General features: G+C 42.0%; 1 protein-coding gene across 1 annotated transcript in view; it reads left to right on the top strand.

The window, feature by feature from the left end:
* si:ch211-51h4.2 (uncharacterized) overlaps positions 1–19,800 on the top strand; it is a 328,912-nt gene that overhangs the window by 294,467 nt on the left and 14,645 nt on the right. Inside the window, exons 14-16 of the mRNA XM_060833912.1 lie at positions 9,027–9,141; positions 14,248–14,350; positions 19,171–19,240. Coding sequence (XP_060689895.1) covers positions 9,027–9,141; positions 14,248–14,350; positions 19,171–19,240 — 288 coding nt within the window. The remainder of the gene's footprint in view (positions 1–9,026; positions 9,142–14,247; positions 14,351–19,170; positions 19,241–19,800) is intronic.

Below are 19,800 nucleotides of genomic sequence, written 5' to 3'. Positions count from 1 at the left end.
TTGTCCTGTGTAATGAGACAGGAATAATTAATGATCCCATAGTTAGAAATTGTCTTGGAAGGAGCGATCACAGTGTGGTTCAATTTAGAATACTGATAGAAAGCGAGAAGATAAAATTCTATACTAGGGTCCAGTGCTTAAAGAAAGGAGACTCTAATAGGATGAGGGAGGACTTGGCTAAAGTAGATTGGAAGCAAAGACTTTATGGTGGGACAGTTGACCAACCCTGGAGGATTTTCAAAGCAATTTTTCAATATGTTCAGCAGAAGTATATCCCCTTGAAAAGAAAGGACAGTAAGGAAAGGGGGTAATCTGCCATGTGTGTCTAAGGAAATAAGGGAGGCTATCACATTGAAAAAGAAGGCATGCAAAGTGGCCAAAATCAGTGGGAAACTAGAAGACGGGAAAGCTTTAAAGGTCAACAGAAAGGCACGAAGAAAGCCATAAAGAAAAGTAAGATTGAGAATAAACTAGCTCAGAATATAAAGACATAACAGTTTCTATAAATGTACAAAACAAAAAGAGTGGCTAAAGTAAACATTGGTCCTTGAGAGGATGAGGATTTAGTAATGGGATATGAGGAAATGGTATTGAAAAGTTATTTTGTGTCAGTCTTCACAGTGGAAGACATGAATAATATGCCAGTAACTGGCAAAGAGATACAGGTAGCTGAGGACCAGAAAACAATAGTTATCATGAAAGAGGTAGTGTTGAGCAAGCTAATGGAAATAAAGGGAGACAAGTCTCCTGGCCCTGATGGAATACATCCCAGGGTGATAAAAGAGATGGGAAAAATACCAAAGCATGTGTGGTAATTTTGTCAAAATTCACTGGACTCTGGGGTAGTTCCAGCAGATCCGAAAACAGCAGATATGACACTACTGTTTAAAAAGGGAGGTAGGCAAAAAATTGAGCATTGTTGACTAGATAGGTTAACTTCTGTAGTGGGGAAAATACTTGAGTCTATTATCAAGGAACAAATGGTAGATGGAAATTGTCCTGTTAGGCAGACATAGCATGGGTTCATGAATGGCAGGTCATGCTTAATCAATCTACTGGAATTCTGTGAAGACATTATGAGCACAGTGGACAATGGGGACCCAGTAGATGTGGTGTATCTAGATATCCAAAAGGCACTCAACAAGGTGCCGTATAAAAGGCTGCTGCAAAGGATAAAGGTGCAAAGGTGTTACAGGCAATGTATTAACATGGATAGAGGATTGGTTAACCAACAGGAAGCAAAGAGTGGGGATAAATGAGTGTTTTTTTCTGGTTGGCAATTAGTAACTAGTGGTGTGCCTCAGGGATCAGTGTTGGGGCCACAATTATTCGCAGTTTATATAGATGATTTGGAATTGGCGACCACACGTAGTGTGTCAAAGTTTGCAGATGACACTAAGATTGGTAGAGTAAAATGTGCAGAGGACTGTGAAACTTTGCAAAGGGACATAGTTTAAGTGAGTGGGTAAAGGTCTGGCAGATGGAGTAACAGTAAAAAGGATTATTACTTGAATGGTTAAAAAGTTGCAGCATGCTGCTGTGCAGAAGGACCTGGGTGGTCCTGTACATGAATCACAAGGTTGGTCTGCAGGTACAACAAGTAATTAGGAAGGCAAATGGAATTTTGCCCTTTGTTGCTCAAGAGATTATGTTACGGTTGTACAGGGTGCTGGTGAGGAGAGACCTGGAGTACTGAGTGCAGTTTTGGTCTCCTTACTTGAGAAAGGATGCACTGCCATAGCGGGGTGCAAAGGAAGTTCACTATGTTGATTCTGGAGTTGAGGGGGTTGGCTTATGAATAGAGACCAAATAAATTGGGGTTATGTTCACTGGAGGGGTGATCTTGTAGAAACATATAAAATTATGAAGGGAATAGATACGCTTAATGGTGAGGTCCTCGAGAGTGTTGCTGAACAAACCTTGGAGTGCAGGTTCATAGCTCCTTGAAAGTGGAGTCGCAGGTAGATATGATAGTGAAGAAAGCATTTGGTATGCTTTCCTTTATTGGTCAGAGTATTGAGTACAGGAGTTGGGAGGTCATGTTGCTCAAAGTTTGTGCGAAGATTTGTAGCTCGGGTGCTTGTTGTAGTGGTTCTGTTCGCCGAGCTGGAAGTTTTTGTTGCAAACGTTTCGTCCCCTGGCTAGGAGACATCATCAGTGCTGTGGAGCCTCCTGCGAAGCGCTTCTCTGATGTTTCTTCCGGCATTTATAGTGGTCTGTCCTTGCCGCTTCCGGGTGTCAGTTTCAGCTGTCCGCTGTAGTGATTGGTATATTGGGTCCAGGTCAATGTGTCTGTTGATGGAGTATGTGGATGAATGCCATGCCTCTAGGAATTCCCTGGCTGTTCTCTGTCTGGCTTGCCCTATGATAGTGTTTTCCCAATCGAATTCATGTTGCTTGTTGTCTGAGTGTGTGGCTACTAGGGATAGCTGGTCGTGTCGTTTCGTGGCTAGTTGGTGTTCATGTATGCGGATTGTTAGCTGTCTTCCTGTTTGTCCTATATAGTGTTTTGTGCAGTCCTTGCATGGTATTTTATAAACTACTTGTTGCGGCTGTACAGGACATTGGTTAGGCCACTTTTGGAATATTGCCTGCAATTCTGGTCTTCCTATTGGAAAGATGTTGTGAAACTTGAAAGGGTTCAGAAAAGATTTACAAGGATGTTGCCAAGGTTGGAGGATTTGAGCTATAGGGAGATGCTGAACAGGCTGGGGCTGTTTTCCCTGGAGCGATGAAGGCTGAGGGGTGGCTTTATAGAGGTTTATAAAAATTGTGAGAGGCGTGGATAGCATAAATAGACAAAGTCTCTCGTCTTGGTGGAGGAATCCAGAACTAGAGGGCATAGGTTTAGGGTGAGAGGGGAAAGGTATAAAAGAGACCTGATGGGAAACCTTTTCAAACAGACGGTGGTACGTGAATGGAATAGGTTGTCAGAGGAAGTGGTGGAGGCTGGTACAATTGCAACATTGAAAAGGCATATGATGGGTATATGAATAGGAAGGGTTTGGAGGGATATGGGCTGGATGCTGGCAAGTGGGACTCGATTGGGTTGGGATATCTGTTCAGCATGGGCGAGTTGGACAGAAGGGTTTCCATGCTGTACATCTCAATGACTCTATGACTCTATAAGATAGAAGTATAGAGGATGTTACCACTGTCAGGTGAAACTAGGACAAGAGGGCAGAGCCTCAAAATTAGGGGGAGCAGAATTTAGGACAGAATTGAGGAGTAACGTCTTCATCTTGAGAGTCCTAAATCAATGGAATTCCCTGCCCAGTGAAGTAGTTGAGGCTCCCTCAATAAGTGCTTTCAAAGCTAAATAATTCCTATACTGTTCAAAAAATTAAGGGTTATGCTGAGTGGGTAAGTGGAGCAGAGTCCATGAAAAGATCAACCATGATCTTATTGAATGGTGGAGCAGGCTCCAAGGGGCAGACGGCCTACTCTTGTTCTAATTTCTTGGTAAGCCTCTGTGCCAGCCCCAAACCTCTGCCCACCAATCTATCTAACTCCTCATCTCCACACTTTAACCCACACAGCCCCAGGCGTACTGAGGCAATGTGGCAGATGTAGTAATATTGCCATAGTCCCAAACCATCATTTTGGGGTGCTTTGTCTTTAGAGAGATGACAGATGGTGATTTACACTGATGGCTACCATACCCTCAGGTGAGGGGACAGGTTGAAAGATGGGACCTCCCTGGTAACTTCAGCCAGTGGAGGAATTGAACCCCTGCTGGTGGTGTCACCCTACATCACAAACCAGCCATCCAACTAACTGAGCAAACTGACGCTCTTATACCAGATATTGTAATCCACCAAGCCACCATCAAAGCCAGGGTGTTGCTGACTGTTGATACAAACCACCTCCCCACCCCCAACCTAGTTATAAGAACTCTTTAATGTTCTGTTGCCTTCCCACATGATAAATTCAGTTACCCCCTTTCACAGTTGTCGTCCACTGCACATCCCAGTATGCTGCCTTCAATTCCCTCAGTTCAAGTTCTCCAGAAGCCCTGTCACTCCTGATAACTCCCTTCACTTTAGTGGACAAAACCCCCCTGAACTGTGACCTACTCACTTGAATAAACAGCCCTGACTGATGAGTGACCAGACTCTGACTGATCTGTGTTGACATTGCCCTCACACGTTGGTGACTGGTGCCCAAATTGGAGTGTTGGACGAATAAGTGGCGAGCTGGAGTTGCCAGGTAACTGCAGTGTTATCTTGTTGGGAATCATCACCAAGAGATAGGAGCATGGGAAACTGCATCATAATAAGGAGATGTTAATGCATGGAAATAGGCCTCTCACCGCTCACTAGTGATTCATTTCATTGTTCAACAGTTGATTTGGAAATGGGATCTTTTGCTCTTGCTGCCGAGAGGCTCCTTGCTGGTCATCTTTAGAGATTTTCTCAACTTTCTCACCACAGCCTACATCTTTCAGGGTTGGAAATAATCAGCCCCATGGACTGAATTTTACCAGAAATTGCTAAGATCATGTTTGGGGAGATTCATGGGGTTCTTTGTGAGCCTGAGTGAGATTTCACACACTATTCTCCAGAACTCGTCTGATGAACTATGCATCATAGTGCTCACTCACCCTATCTTCCTGCCCATGAGAGATGGTAATACTTACCACTGCCAGCACATCCCATAATTCTCATTATGACTGCAATATTTAAAATTCAGTTTTGATCCAGGTCAAATACTAGCAGTCCAGAGTTGCCCTGCTCAGTTCCAATGAATTGTCCCAGAGATGGCAGACTGAGGCAAATTGGCACCCCAATTTGCTGGTATGGACTTGGCGATCCTGGTGGATGGGGTGGTGCAGAGGAAAGCAGAGGAAGCCATGCCACCTGATGAAGGACTCATGCCCGAAACGTCGATTCTCCTGCTTCTCGGATGCTGCCTGGCTTGCTGTATTTTTCCAGCACACACTTTTGATACCAGATCTTGCCAGCCTAGTTCCAAGTTACCACCAGGGTCAGTATAGTGTAGATGATCTGGAGGAACATGCAATAATCCCACAAGAGGTCATCATCTTCTCTGCTCCACAAAGGTAAATGCCACCATCTTCTCTGTTTGACAAAGCTTTTTGTCTTGTAGTCATCGGGACCATTCAACAGAATTACCAACGTGAAAAGAAAACCGTGTTAATAACTCTTTTTCATCACTTTTAGATATGACAAAGTATCATTACATTGGTAGAAAAGTATATTTTTATGAAAAATTGACACAATTTGAGTTTTGCAATGTTTTTCAAAATTGTATCATTACAATTTTGACTTAATTTATTGGCATTTGATTTTCTAGACTACTTTAATCATTTATTTTATATTATATTGCCATCAGGTACATTATTTGCATCTGTTAGAATTCAAATATTATTTGATTGATTAACTCTTAGTCTTTTCCTATCAGCGGGAAATGGCTGTTGGATGTATTTCTGCTCTTGTGCCAAAGGACATTTTCCTTTTGGTAGCATTTTCTGCATGATACCAATTACAGTCTATTTCATAGGTCTATGTATAGAGTTATGTTGAATTATAAATTATGTGGCATAATGGTTACCTTTCGTGAAAAGAAACAGCAGTAGATCAAGATGTATGACTGTTGGGCAATAGCTATAAACTTTTAAGATAAAAGAGTAAAACCTCCAGGATCATTTAGTACCTCTTCAGACCGTAACCAATCTTTTATAATTTAACTGCAGTATTAAAAAGATACATTTATTTTCAGGATACTGATGACTTGATCCTATTCTCTGAATTTCCCTACCCGATCTTATCTACCAGATGCAAGAAAAATTTTTTTCCGACCATGCATTCCATCACCTCTTCAGATTCCACACTCTCTGCTCCATGATTGGTTTCCAAGAACTTCAATGAAGCATCTGTGTTTTGTTTTAAAATACTGATTTAAAAGACCAAAATACTGATTAATATAAATGTCAGTCATTAAGAGGTTGTGGAATTTGAGAGGTTTCAGAAAAGATTTACAAGGATGTTGCCAGGGTTGGAGGATTTGAGAAATAGGAAGAGGTTGAATAGGCTGGGGCTGTTTTCCCTGGAACGTCAGAGGCTGAGGGGTGACCTTATAGAGGTTTATAAAATCATGGATAGGATAAGTAGACAAAGTCTTTTTCCTGGGTTGGGAGAGTCCAGAACTAGACGGCATAGATTTAGGGTGTGAGGGGAAAGATGTAAAAGAGACGTAAGGGACAACTTCATACAGAGGGTGGGTACGTGTGTGGAATGAGCTGCTGGAGGAAGTGGTGGAGGCTGGCACAATTGCAACATTTAAAAGGCATCTGGAGGGGTATATCAATAGGAAAGGTTTGGAAGGATATGGGTCAGGTGCTGGCAGGTGGGACTAGATTGGGTTGGAATATCTGGTTGGCATGGACAAGTTGGACCAAAGCGTCTGTTTCTGTGCTGTACATCTCTGTGACTATGACTATGTTGATAAGAAGAGCAGATGTATCCAAATTACATATTCATCATTAAACCTAGCCAGTCTCGGATTTCAAAAAAAGTATCCCATTACTATCACATTTGTAAAGACCATTTTTGAACTACTGGCTTCATAAAATTTTCAATTAGTTCATTTTGAAACATTAGGAAAAAAAAATCATCATTCCAGTTGATGTCTAGCAGCTATCTTCGATCAATGGGTCTGGCTTTTGGAGGGACACAAGTTAGACATACCGATTTGCACATCTAAAAAGCCGCTTTAGGAGTAAGTGACAAACTTCAGGTACACAGAGTCTGCAATTAGATTGCAGTTCCCAGCAAATGTAGCAGAGTTCAATGTTTTTTAATGAGCAGCTGATAGAAATATTTGAAGTTGCTGGCAATGACTAATTAATAACTGTGCAACCACATTGAATTGATTCAGGTATGCAGTCAATCATTAGAGCCCCAGCATCAATCTAAAGAAAGGCCAGGCACCTGGCTATGCAGCTTCTGCCAGATCTCAGATAATACGGAATTTCTAGGCTAATTTATCTGAAATGATAGTGTTCAAGTCTGTTCAGCTACAGGCCTGATTTGTGCATAAGGCTGCAATGCATCATCTGTGAAAAGAGAAATAATTAACATTTCAAACCAAATACAAGATGCTGCCAGACTGAGCATTTCCAGTACTTTGTTTTTATTTTGATTTCAGCATTTATACTATTTTGTATTTATGCACACAGAAATACAGAGGAGGCTGTGGGCTCGTGCAAATGAAAAGGACATTTGTTGCATATCATTTATATGTACAGGCACAGATCATTTTTAATGTATGGCATATGACAAGGGGCATGATTTGGTTTACAAGTCTCAAAAACAATGACATTGCTCCAGTAACACAGATGTGTGGTCGATGCTGCAACGATACTATGGCTTTTAGAGGTGTATTTGTCGTTTTTTTATTTGAAGGGAGGTTTGGAGCCATAGAAGCCAATGAACTGAGGCAGTGTGTTTTCTTCTTAAAGTTCAAACAATAAGAGCAGCATGAATGGGTGGAGTCAGGCTCCCACAGAACCAAAGCTATAGTTCAGCTTTCAGCAGTTGTTGGGGATTTGAAGTTGGCGTCGAAGATGTTACAGCTCACTCTGTTACAACTAAAAGTTTGGGTTCTTTTTCTGCTGCCAGAATCACATGAGACAATCTGTTTTACTGACTCTGCCTTTGCCAGGTGTGTGTTTGTGGAATGTTACTATATTGGAACAGTTGCTGTTCAGTGGTTAAATAATCTACCGCTGTGTTAAGTTGTTCAATAGAGTTAAAGTTATATCAGTCTTTTTTTCTTTTGTTTATATGTCAACTGTGGATAAGAATAAAGTGTAACCAATCAAATTATATGTGGAGTACAAGCACCTTACACTTGCCTTCAAAGTTGTTAGGGTCTGGGCTGTCTCCTTGATATACTTACAGGGGTTTGGTCTGGTCCGTAACAACACATTGTAGATCGTGATCACCCTGCCCTTTTTGAAAAGTTTGTCAGCCAAAGCTTGAAGTCAGTACCACCGATGTAATGAGAACAGATTGACACAAAATGATGGTTTTACTCGATGGAGCAGACTTCTGGGAAAGAAAATATAAGTTTTCAGGGGATTTGTAGTGAGATTCCACAAAAATAGCTTTTGATTCAGATTACATAGTGGAATCCACTGGTCACAGTAAAAGCTGTGAGCCCTGATAACAGTAGCATTGTCAAGACCTGGATACCAGGGCTAGTTAAGCCTTTCTAACTAGCAATCATTGGCTGAAGATTCCCTATTCAGGGCAGTGCTAAATCAGTGTGTAGGGCTCAATGAAATCGTGATTCACCAATCTGAGTATGAAAATAAACCCGACTGCTTTAAAGTAGTGTATTGCTGTCCACCCAGAAGAACAGTAAGACTAGGAATGGTGGAGCATCAGGGGAATCTCACCATTTTGGTTAGAACTTCACACCCATTTGTTTTTCATTGGACAAAGTCTGGCCCCACATATTGGCTTTCCACCCTTATTATTGGGTTTATTGTTCTGGAATTATCACATAAGGAAACATTACAATTAAAAGACCTGCGGCCATTTACAGGGAGAGCCAACTACCAACATCTTGAGGAAATGTTCTCTTCCCTGACCCCTACATCCCAACTACAAAAAATACAGCTTCCTTGAGTCAACTGCTCATAAATATTTGACCTTTAATTTGCTGAGAGCTACAGTGTGTCTCTTCATACAAAAGTCTACGGCATTCAGTCCATTGAGCATCCCAAGCTATTAATTTCGATCACAGCCAATCACTTACTTCAACACCACTTCCCACACACTGCCCCGGTCATTTGATGCCACTAGTCTCTGAAATAGTGAGAAGATCATTAAGTACCATCAAGGTAAGATAATTAAGGGATATTCATTTGAGACTAGTTTAAATAACAGGACCCTTGGGGCCAATTGATTCTCATGAGTCTGTATTTAAATCCTAAAATACTGTTGTTCATTTAATTGTCAAAATGTTACAGGATCTACTTTTTCTTTTCTTGACAGATTATAATGGAACAGTACAAAAGGTTTGCCTGGGTGGCCTGGTTTACAGAGATTTTTATCACTGTCAGCATTACGGTTTCTTTTCTAGTGCTTGGATCTGCAATGAAGCATACATGTATGTCAACTTTTCTAGATATTATTGCATTTAATTTCTGAAAAATGTATTATAGCAGTAAATTTATTATAGTTTTCAAATATAAATTCTGAATGATTGATACTTTAATCAGTTTGTCTCATAAGTGGTTTCTATGCCTTTTCAAAGAAAAAGCTATAATTCTTTGGCTACGTTGCAATCAACACAGGGACATCTATCTGCATTAAAGTTCTGACATAATTACACGATGTTATATTTAACAATGTTGTAGGACAAGTGTTAGATGGCAGATGAAAGACTTATTTTTTTAAAAAGACCAAATTCATAATAAGTACCTTTTGAAAAAAAGTATCACGCATTGTTAAATTTTAAAAATTAGCATGTGGAGCAAAGAGATCCCTTCCTTCGCCCCATCCAACCCCAGGTTATTTCAGTCAGACTGCTTTGTTGCACATCTTCAGGGTTCATTGTTTTACTGAAGCATATTTGTGATTGATCTAGAGACTTGCTGAATTAATTCAAAGTTGAAGTGAAGAATATGACAAGTACAACATTTGAGAATAATCACCAAATTGCAGCATATTATTACATTGTTTCCAGGCTTGTTCTGTGTGAAGATGCGGAATGGATTTCACACTGTACAAATAGATTGTAGAGCACAAAGCAATCGATAACATTAAAAGTACAAAATGTCAATGTGTAAAATAACACCAGAATAATGAACAGTGTAGAAATCTCCTTCTCTTTATTTTCCACACAATAAAATTAGCTTACAAGATAATAATCAGATATTTTGACAATATGAATGCACTATTCATATCAAACATATTGAAACAGTATAAGTCATGACTCACTAGAATAATAACCCATTCCATAGTAGCTATAAATGTGAACTACTTAGTCAAGCTTAAGTAGTCTAAATTCTTCAGTTAGGTCATTCTAGTAGACCTGGCAGTGGGCCAGGGAAGCTCAACAGGAGAGCCCACCTGATATCAAGCCAACAATCCTTTCACAGGATGTGAATGCCACTGAGTCAATCCAGGGACTGCGAGGGCCCTTCATAGCTGAGGTACTTTCTGTGACATTGTAAATAATTAACGAGAGCCTGCCACAACCTGCAGTTGTCCAAGGTCTGCACTGGAGTGATGAAAAGCATGTTGCAGGCCCCCTTATTCTGCTACAGGGGAGATGCCTCATATTAAATGCATCAACAGTAGGTCCTGGTTGGAATCTGGAAGATTCTGGTGATGGTAGCATCTCTGTTCCCTCATTGAGCCAAATAATGGGCCTAATTGGTTACCCTGTGTTGCTGGATGGATTGCCTCTGTGACACTCGCCCTGCCTCTGTTAATATTGTTTGGAAGTTGGTACATATCACTCATGGACAATTTTACTGCCAGTTCTAGTTCCTAACCTGCCTTCATGGAGCTAGGAAAGTTAACCCCTAAACTTTGAAAAGTATCAGGAAATCTCCAATAGGAAATTTTGACAGTGGATCCAATTCCAGATACTGTGTAAGTGAGTGGGCTGTTTTATATAAACTTTATCTGCAGCTTCCCTGATGCCCATCCCCAATCCTAAAGAAGGGTTACACCTGAAACATTGACTTCTCCATCTCCTGATGTTGCTTGGCTTGCTGTGTTCTCCCAGCCCCCTGCTTGTCTACCTTAAACAGCAGTTTAATATTGTGCTGAACCTTGTGATTTAACCATCAACACATCAGCAATTATCAGCTATGCACTTGGGGTAGCATCTCAATATATATATATTTACCATTAGTTAGTTCAATCTGAACTCAACGTCACTACAGTGAGTTCATTCCCAATCAATTGCAGAATCCAGGTAAATAAATGTTGGAGTGTAAGTCTTATTCTTTCTTATTCCTGAATTTTAATAAACAACTTCTGAATTAAATGTAGCAATTATAGATGATTTAAATCTTTTTAAAAACAGTATGTTTTTTAAAGTTAAATGTAAATAACATTTATTGTTAAGAGGCAATAAATGTAGCTTTAAAAATTGAAATTATTTATTACTGTTGAAAATCATTTTGCAAATAATACAAAAAACAATGATTTTAATGAATTTATATGATAAATTCCATACCTTTTTCCTAATGGCTGGCCTGACATTGCCCTCTCATATTTCTGAGAAAGGTCAGATTTTTAGGGGTATCTTAAAAATATCCTTGAAGAAGTCAAATATGCTAAACAATTTATAGGAGACCCTGGCTTCTGACTGACTGAAAGAAAGAAGCTTTATTTGAGAGGCACAAACATATCAAGAGACTTTGTCATGAACATGCAGGCATGAAGATGAGACATCGAAGGGAGAGTGTGAACTTACAGACAAACCTCTTCCCGACCCCTTAAAGTAGCATCTGCCCAATTTGTGGCAGAGTCTGCAGATCTGTTAGTTAGGGAGGTTGTTATTCATAGACTCTAACTTGGTTGTTCAAAAGGAAAGCAACCCTTGTTTATTTCCAGAAGCAAATTCCTCTTTTTTTCACTTTGCTGTAGTTGTTATTCAATAAAAGTTGATGTTATTGATTGTTTTGAAGGCTTCATAGTACATGATGCACCCACCATGAACAATACAAGATGATATGCTGGGTATTGGGGAAACATTAGCAATCCTTCAGACAGGGTTTTAACATGGTATAGCAGTAATAAAGGTAACCTCATTCTTGCACTGCAGTTACTGTGGTGATTGATCAGACAGAACATGATGTGAAGAGGCAAATCATTCCAATTGTGATCATCTGTTTCTAATGAAACATCATCCATGCCACCTATGTGCCCGCACAAGCTTTTCAGTTATTGGTTTGCTCACGTTATGTGTGTTGTGGAGGGTAGTTCCTGGCTGATAATAACTGAGGTCACCTTCCACCCCGACCTCAAATTTCCCTGGACTGTCTCAGACTCCTCCCTCCCCTTCCTAGACCTCTCCATCTCTATCTCGGGCGACCGACTCAACACAGGCATTTACGACAAACCGACCGACTCCCACAGCTACTTAGATTACACCTCCTCCCACCCTGCCCCCTGTAAAAACGCCATCCCCTATTCTCAATTCCTTAGCCTCCACCGCATCTGCTCCCAGGAAGACCAATTCCACTACCGAACAACCCAAATGGCCTCCTTCTTCAAAAACCGCAATTTCCCCTCCGATGTGGTCGACGATGCTCTCCACTGCATCTCCTCCACTTCCCGCACCTCCGCCCTTGAACCCCGCCCCTCCAATCGCCACCAGGACAGAACACCACTGGTCTTCACCTTCCACCCCACCAACCTCCAGATATATCGTATCGTCCTCCGTCATTTCCGCCACCTCCAAACAGATCCCACCACCAGGGATATATTTCCCTCCCCACCCCTATCAGTGTTCCGGAGAGACCACTCCCTCGTCAGGTCCATACCCCCCACCAACCCAACTTCCACTCCTGGCGCCTTCCCCTGCAACTGCAAGAAGTGCAGAACTTGCACCCACACCTCCCCCCTCACCTCCCTCCAAGGCCCCAATGGATCCTTCTATATCCGTCGCAAATTCACCTGCACCTCCACACACACAATTTACTGTATCCGTTGCACCCGATGTGGTCTTCTCTACATTGGGGAGACAGGCCGCCTACTTGCAGAACATTTCAGAGAACACCTCTGGGACACCCGCACCAACCAACCCTACCGCCCCGTGACAGAACACTTTAACTCCCCCTCCCACTCCGCCAATGACATGCAGGTCCTTGGCCTCCTCCATCGCCAGACCCTGGCCACACAACGCCTGGAGGAAGAGCGTCTCATCTTCCGCCTTGGAACCCTCCAACCACACGGGATAAATGTAGATTTCTCCAGCTTCCACATTTCCCCTCCCCCCCCACCTTATCTCAGTCCCAAACCCCGGATTCAGCACCACCCTCTTGGCCTGCAATCTTCTTCCCGACCTCTCCCCTCCGACTCCCTCTCCAGCCTATCACCCTCACCCTCACCTCCTTCCACCTATCGTATTCCCAGCACACCTCCCCCAAATTCCCTCCCCCCTACCTTTTATCTCAGCCCGCCTGACACACCAGCCTCATTCCTGAACAAGGGCTTATGCCTGAAACAACATCAATTATCCTGCTCCTCGGATAGTGCCTGGCCTGCTGTGTTTTTCCAGCACCACATTTTTCAACAACTGAGGTCACATACAACTAGACTTTAAATATGATGCTGTCAGCAACAAGACCAGAAAGTGCTGGCAGCAGTGAGGTACTTCCACTGCTGGTCAGCTGAAGGTAATAAGTGCAGTACCATAGGGACTGTGGTGGAGGGATTGTGTGACAGTAGCTAACACTCAGTGAGAGAAACCCTCCATGACATTTCCCACATTGATCCTTATCTACATTTGACCAAAAAATGACTTTTATTTTGACAGCAATACAATATCTTTCCAACATGTTAGACAAAGTTCCTCCTGTGTTATTCTTCATCTCTGTGCCTACAAGTAGCAAAGAAAAATGAATTTGAAGCAAGGAAGCTTCTGATTGCTGCTTTGAATGGGGTCAGAGCTTTTATAACAAACTTCTAAATAATGTGCAAGGAGTGTTTGCAAATGGTCCAGGAAATTTTGATGTGAATGCAAAATCTAGTTTCGCACACTTGCATCCTGTCTTGGAAATTCAATGCTGGAATAATGTTGTGTGCTTAAAGATGTATTTTTCAGAAACTACTTTGTCATTATCAGAGGGTATTGCAGCTAATTTTTAAAGAATTGTATATGTCCATTGAATTTGAGTGTTGCTGAGTAGGCCATTTATTACTCCTCTCCAATTAGTGACACTGAAGAGTCAATCGCATTGCTGTGGGTCTGGAGTCACACGTAGGCCAGACCAGGGAAGGATAGCAGATTTCCTTTCTTGAAGAACATTAGTGAACCTCATGGATTTTTACAACAATTGACATTTGTCACCATTAGACTAGCTTTTAGTAGAATTTTTATATAATGTACCTCACAACTATACATTGATTTCATGTGCTACCATTAAGTTGAAAGATTTGTAGTGATGACACTTTACAACTGAAATTCTTGTAGCATTTGATTACGTAATTGACGAGCTCTTTTTTCCTTACATGTATCTTTTCCAAGCAGTGGAGGGTTGGGTAGATTCCTTCTGGAGCAAGAAATGTGAAACAGCTGCTGAACGTTGTGAAAAGTCTTATTTTCAATTAATTAAGATCGGCGGTGCAAAAAGGTAAAGAAACAATCGAATCCTGCATTGTGTTAGGACGGGCTACCGTCCCCGTGTTCGTTTGAAGGAGAGGAACACTGGATCTGATTCAAAATATAAGCTGGTTTAATGAGAGAGAGCCGTACAAAATACAGTGAGGTGTTTTCTGCTCACTGGAGAAAGCACCTTCTGATCTATTGTTCTCTTTGTCTAGCTTTTTAGCCCCCTCGCATCCCAGTGCTACATCCTTATTTGGTAGGATGCGGTATACTCTTATGGGATTGGTCCCAAAGCTGATAACATTCTGTTACCTCAGTATGAGCTACGTGCAATCTAACACGGTTTCAATGTCCTGTTATCTGTTCACCCTCCCTGGGGCCTCATTATGCCATCAGCTTTTCAGTCTGTTCTTAGTGTAACATAATGGCTTACTGTTGTCTAGTGAAGCTAACAAGTTCCAGACTTGCTAATACTACCTTACGTGAGCACTACCTAACAATAAAGTTTCTTACACTGCCTAACCTTAATAATGGATCCCAACAATTGTGATGGTAATTGACAAGTAACTGCTTAGAATTGAGATGAAAAACCGCCGGTTACTATTTCATAAAACATGAGATAGTCTAGACAAGATATGATAACTTCACTCAAAACCACTAGAGCCTTAATTATTAAACAGGATTTTAGTGCTGGTGTTAGGATCCTGCCTCAGAATCTGATGTCTGTTCTGAGCCAACAATTGCAGGTAGTGGGATAAGTTTAGCAAGTTTAATGGAGAGAGAGAGAGAGAGAGAGATGATGTAGATGTTACTAGTCCTACCAGGGCAGACAGCCTCAACTAAGTACACGGGAACTGCTGAAGTAACCTGGTGATCAAGTACTCCTCAATCTCATCCTTAATAATGGACTTAACCATGACCAAAATCAGGCTAACTGGCCTATAAACACCTGTATTCTGCCTCACTCTCTTCTTAAATAGGGGTGTTATATTACCTCATGGCTGTTTTAATGAGCAGATGATCCACATTTGATGGAAAATATGATGGTAGGGCTGAATTAGGAGCGTCCTAACATGGCTTTGATACTTTCCTGCTCCCTGTCCTCTTGGTCTATGAGCCCAGGGCCATAAAAATTGTGAATGCAGCTTTTCTCAAAATCACCAATTTATGATCTTTATTTTCACGAGGTAACAAGAGGATCTTCAAGCATTCTGTTGGACAATGTTCATCATCAAAAGTACAACTAAAATAAAACACCTGAAAATTAAAGATTTCTTTCAGATGGTTACTTTATTCATTTTCAACTTGCCACTATAAATGAAAATAAGCTTGTGTCTTTTTGCTATTCATGTGGGAATAAATTAGTTTATCCATTTTTATTGCAGAAATAACTGTCAGTCAAAATCATCTTTAAAATGAACATCCATTGATTTCTTGCTGACACAATGTTACTCAGGTTAAATTTTTACGTTCGGGACACCACCCACGCCCTCCACCTCCTCCATGATTTTCGTTTTCCCAGTCCCCAATGCCTTATCTTCACCATGGACATCCAGTCCCTGTACACCTCCATCCCCCATCAGGAAGGACTCAAAGCACTCCACTTCTTCCTTTCCCGCCGTACCAACCAGTACCCTTCCACTGACACCCTTCTTCGACTGACTGAACTGGTCCTCACTCTGAACAACTTCTCTTTCCAATCCTCCCACTTCCTCCAAACCAAAGGAGTTGCCATGGGCACCCGCATGGGCCTCAGCTATGCCTGCCTCTTTGTAGGACATGTGGAACAGTCCATCTTCCGCAGCTACACTGGCACCACCCCCCACCTTTTCCTCTGCTACATCGATGACTGTATCGGCGCTGCCTCGTGCTCCCATGAGGAGGTTGAATAGTTCATCCACTTTACCAACACCTTCCACCCCAACCTCAAATTTACCTGGACTGTCTCAGACTCCTCCCTCCCCTTCCTAGACCTCTCCATTTCTATCTCGGACGACCGAATCAAATTTACTATACACCGACCGACTCCCACAGCTACCTAGACTACACCTCCTCTCACCCTGCCCCCTGTAAAAAAGCCATCCCATATTCCCAATTCCTTCGTCTCCGCCGCATCTGCTCCCAGGAGGGCCAATTCCAATACCGAACAACCCAGATGGCCTCCTTCTTCAAAGACCACAATTTCCCCGCAGACGTGGTCGACGATGCTCTCCACCGCATCTCATCCATTTCCCGCTCCTCCACCCTTGAGCCCCGCCCCTCCAATCGCCACCAGGACAGAACCCCACTGGTCCTCACCTACCATCCCACCAACCTCCATGTACATTATATCATCTGTCGTTATTTCCGCCACCTCCAAACGGACCCCACCACCAGGGATATATTTCCCTCCCCTCCCCTATCAGCGTTCCGAAAAGACCACTCCCTCTGTGACTCTCTTATCAGGTCCACACCCCCCACCAGCCCAACCTCCACTCCCAGCACCTTCCCCTGCAATTGCAAGAAATGCAAAACTTGCGCCCACATCTCCCCCCTTAATTCCCTCCAAGGCCCCAAGGGATCCTTCCATATCTGCCACAAATTGACCTGCACCTCCACACACATCATTTACTGCATCCTCTGCACCCAATGTGGCCTCCTCTATATTGGGGAGACAGGCCGCCTACTTGCAGAACGTTTCAGAGAACACTTCCTGGGACACCCGGACTAACCAACCCAACCACCCCGTGACTCAACACTTCAACTCCCCTCCCACTCTGCCAAGGACATGCAGGTCCTTGGACTCCTCCATCACCAGACCCTAGCAACATGACGGTTGGAGGAAGAGCGCCTCATCTTCTGCCTAGGAACCCTCCAACCACAAGAGATGAACTCAGATTTCTCCAGTTTCCTCATTTCCCCTCCCCCCACCTTGTCTCAGTCCCAACCCTCGAATTCAGCACCACCTTCCTAACCTGCAATCGTCTTCCTGACCTCTCCGCCCCCACCCCCACTCTGGCCTATCACTCTCACCTTAACCTCCTTCCACCTATCGCATTTCCAACGCCCCTCCCCCAAGTCCCTCCTCCCTACCTTTTATCTTAGCCTGCTTGGCACACTCTCCTCATTCCTGACGAAGGGCTCATGCCTGAAACGTCGATTCTCCTGCTCCTTGGATGCTGCCTGACCTGCTGCGCTTTTCCAGCAACACATTTTCAGCTCTGATCTCCAGCATCTGCAGTCCTCACTTTCTCCTTAAATTTTTAACCTACCTGTTGGCATCCTGTTTGGCAAACTGCTAATATAAAGAGATTTTATAAATCCATGACAATTCATAGACTTGCTAATAAATGTGAAAAAGTTAGTTCTGCAAGAAGAGTCATGGGACCAGAGCTTTAATTCCATTTCTCTTCCCACAGATGCTGCCAGACCTGCAAAGTTTCAGCAACATTTTAATTTCAGCTTTCCAACATCTGCAGCATTTACTTCAATTAGAAAAAGAGCTGATGAAGTGACAATGTGTTGTGGATGCCAGCTGTGTACTTGACATTACATTACTAATTCCCATTTCTCCTGTGACTTAAAACATAGCTCCAGTGCCCATGGATATTTGATTGATATCTAGTCCACATGACAAGTCATTTCCCTTGATACTGTTGTTAGAAATTTGAATAATTTGTAAAAGAAAATGGAAGATTTGAAAGTAAGTAATAATATGAGACAGAACTTCTTTGCAGCTAGCAAGGTATTTAAAAACAAAACACTGTTATACAGTAGAAAATGCAGAAAAGCCCTTCTCCCTTATGGGGAGTGTCTAGGACCAAACTGCGCAATCTCTTGATACTGAATCACACATTTAAGACATGTCAGAGGGAGTTTCTTCTTGAAAGGTAGTGAATGTGTGGAATTCATTACTGCAGATGGTTGTAAAGCCTGGGTCATTAAGTATATTCAAAGCTGAGATCCAGGTTTTTAATTGGTAAGCAAATCAAGGGTTTTGGAGAAAAGGTAGGAAAATGGGGTTAAGGGGTTGTTAGCTCTACTCGATGAGCTGAATGTCTACTTATGCTCCTTTATCTTATGCTCCTTTATATGATCTTATGCTCTTAGTAAATCAAATTTACATAGAAAATGTTTTTAAAATACTTTTTCCAACAGAATTTGATAATGAACATCATCCAACAGAATGCTTGAAGATCCTGTTTTTTACGTGGTGAAAATAAAGAGTATAAATTGGTGATTTACAAATTCTCTCACTCGGGCCAGGGCATGGCTGATGTTGGAAATTGAGAAGTTCTTGCAGTAGCAGGTGCCCTTCTAAATTTGGGAATAAGGCAGATTACTGAAGATGGGAGCACCTTAACCCCCAATGGTTTGATGAGGAATCTCCCATCTCAAAAGCCAGAAAACTATCATAGTAAATTTAAAAAAGTGACATTTTCCACAACTAATTAAATACAAGACCGGACAACCAGATAACAGCATTTTGGCTTATGTGGAATAAGACACCTTTAATGGTCTTCAAGAGAAGCTCTCAGCAATAAATGGGATACAAACTTATTTTCAAAAATTACGAATAAAGACACACTGTGGCCAGGACTCCCGAGCGTATACAGTAGCACTGTGGAACACAGATGATGTTTGCTTTTTGGCGTCTTGCCCAAACATCAAAATAATCCTCTGGCCTGCTTCCCCCACCTCGTTTTCAATTAGTACCTTTTATGTTGTCCTCAACTCCTTTAATCTCAAGTAAATTTTTACTTCTGTAAAATAATTTAGGCCTCTTATATTAAAGTTTCTATATTTGCTTTGGAAAATATATATCCTTCCTAGTGTTATAACCTGTGTAATTACTTTGCTCTGCAGTTTGACTCGAGGATTAATTTGCCTGCTGGGATTCGGTATTATTTTTATGGTGGCCATGTCTAATCCAAAGGTAAGTTAGCCATGAAGGATGTTATATTCAACTTTATCATTCTAATACTTGGAAAGAAGAATGATCTGCAGTATTTAAGGTGCATCCGAATGGTTGCTTTTTCCCCTACTGAATAATTGACTCAATTGAATGGGGTCAGAGGAAGCTACCTCATTTAAATGTTTGAAAGGTAGTAGGCAGCTCATGGACCATTTTAACCTGCTGCTATAGGGGAGTGGTCAGGTGTCTTGGTGTTGACTGACCAGATCGGTGGGTGGTTGTGGACAGTGAGGCAGCAAGCTCTTCACCAATTTTGGAAATATAAAATTACTTCATTCATGAATAAAATTCATTTTTGAGAACCCAGGGCAAGATGCATAAAACGAGAACAATTTGAATTCAGTGGGCGGAGGTCAAGGTCAGAATAATATTTCAGAACCAGATGAAGAACTCAGACAATGATCATATTCAGGGGAGTGATCATCGACAGACTTTTGTATACGTGTATACTGAAGTAAACTCTCTCACAGTAGGGTGCTGAACAATTCGTCATGAGGACGATGTAGCACGTCATTTTAGAA

Source organism: Hemiscyllium ocellatum, chromosome 13, assembly GCF_020745735.1.
Source record: "Hemiscyllium ocellatum isolate sHemOce1 chromosome 13, sHemOce1.pat.X.cur, whole genome shotgun sequence".
Taxonomy (NCBI): domain Eukaryota; kingdom Metazoa; phylum Chordata; class Chondrichthyes; order Orectolobiformes; family Hemiscylliidae; genus Hemiscyllium; species Hemiscyllium ocellatum.
The sequence above is the reverse complement of the archived record's forward strand: the minus strand, read 5'-3'. Positions and strand labels throughout refer to the sequence as shown.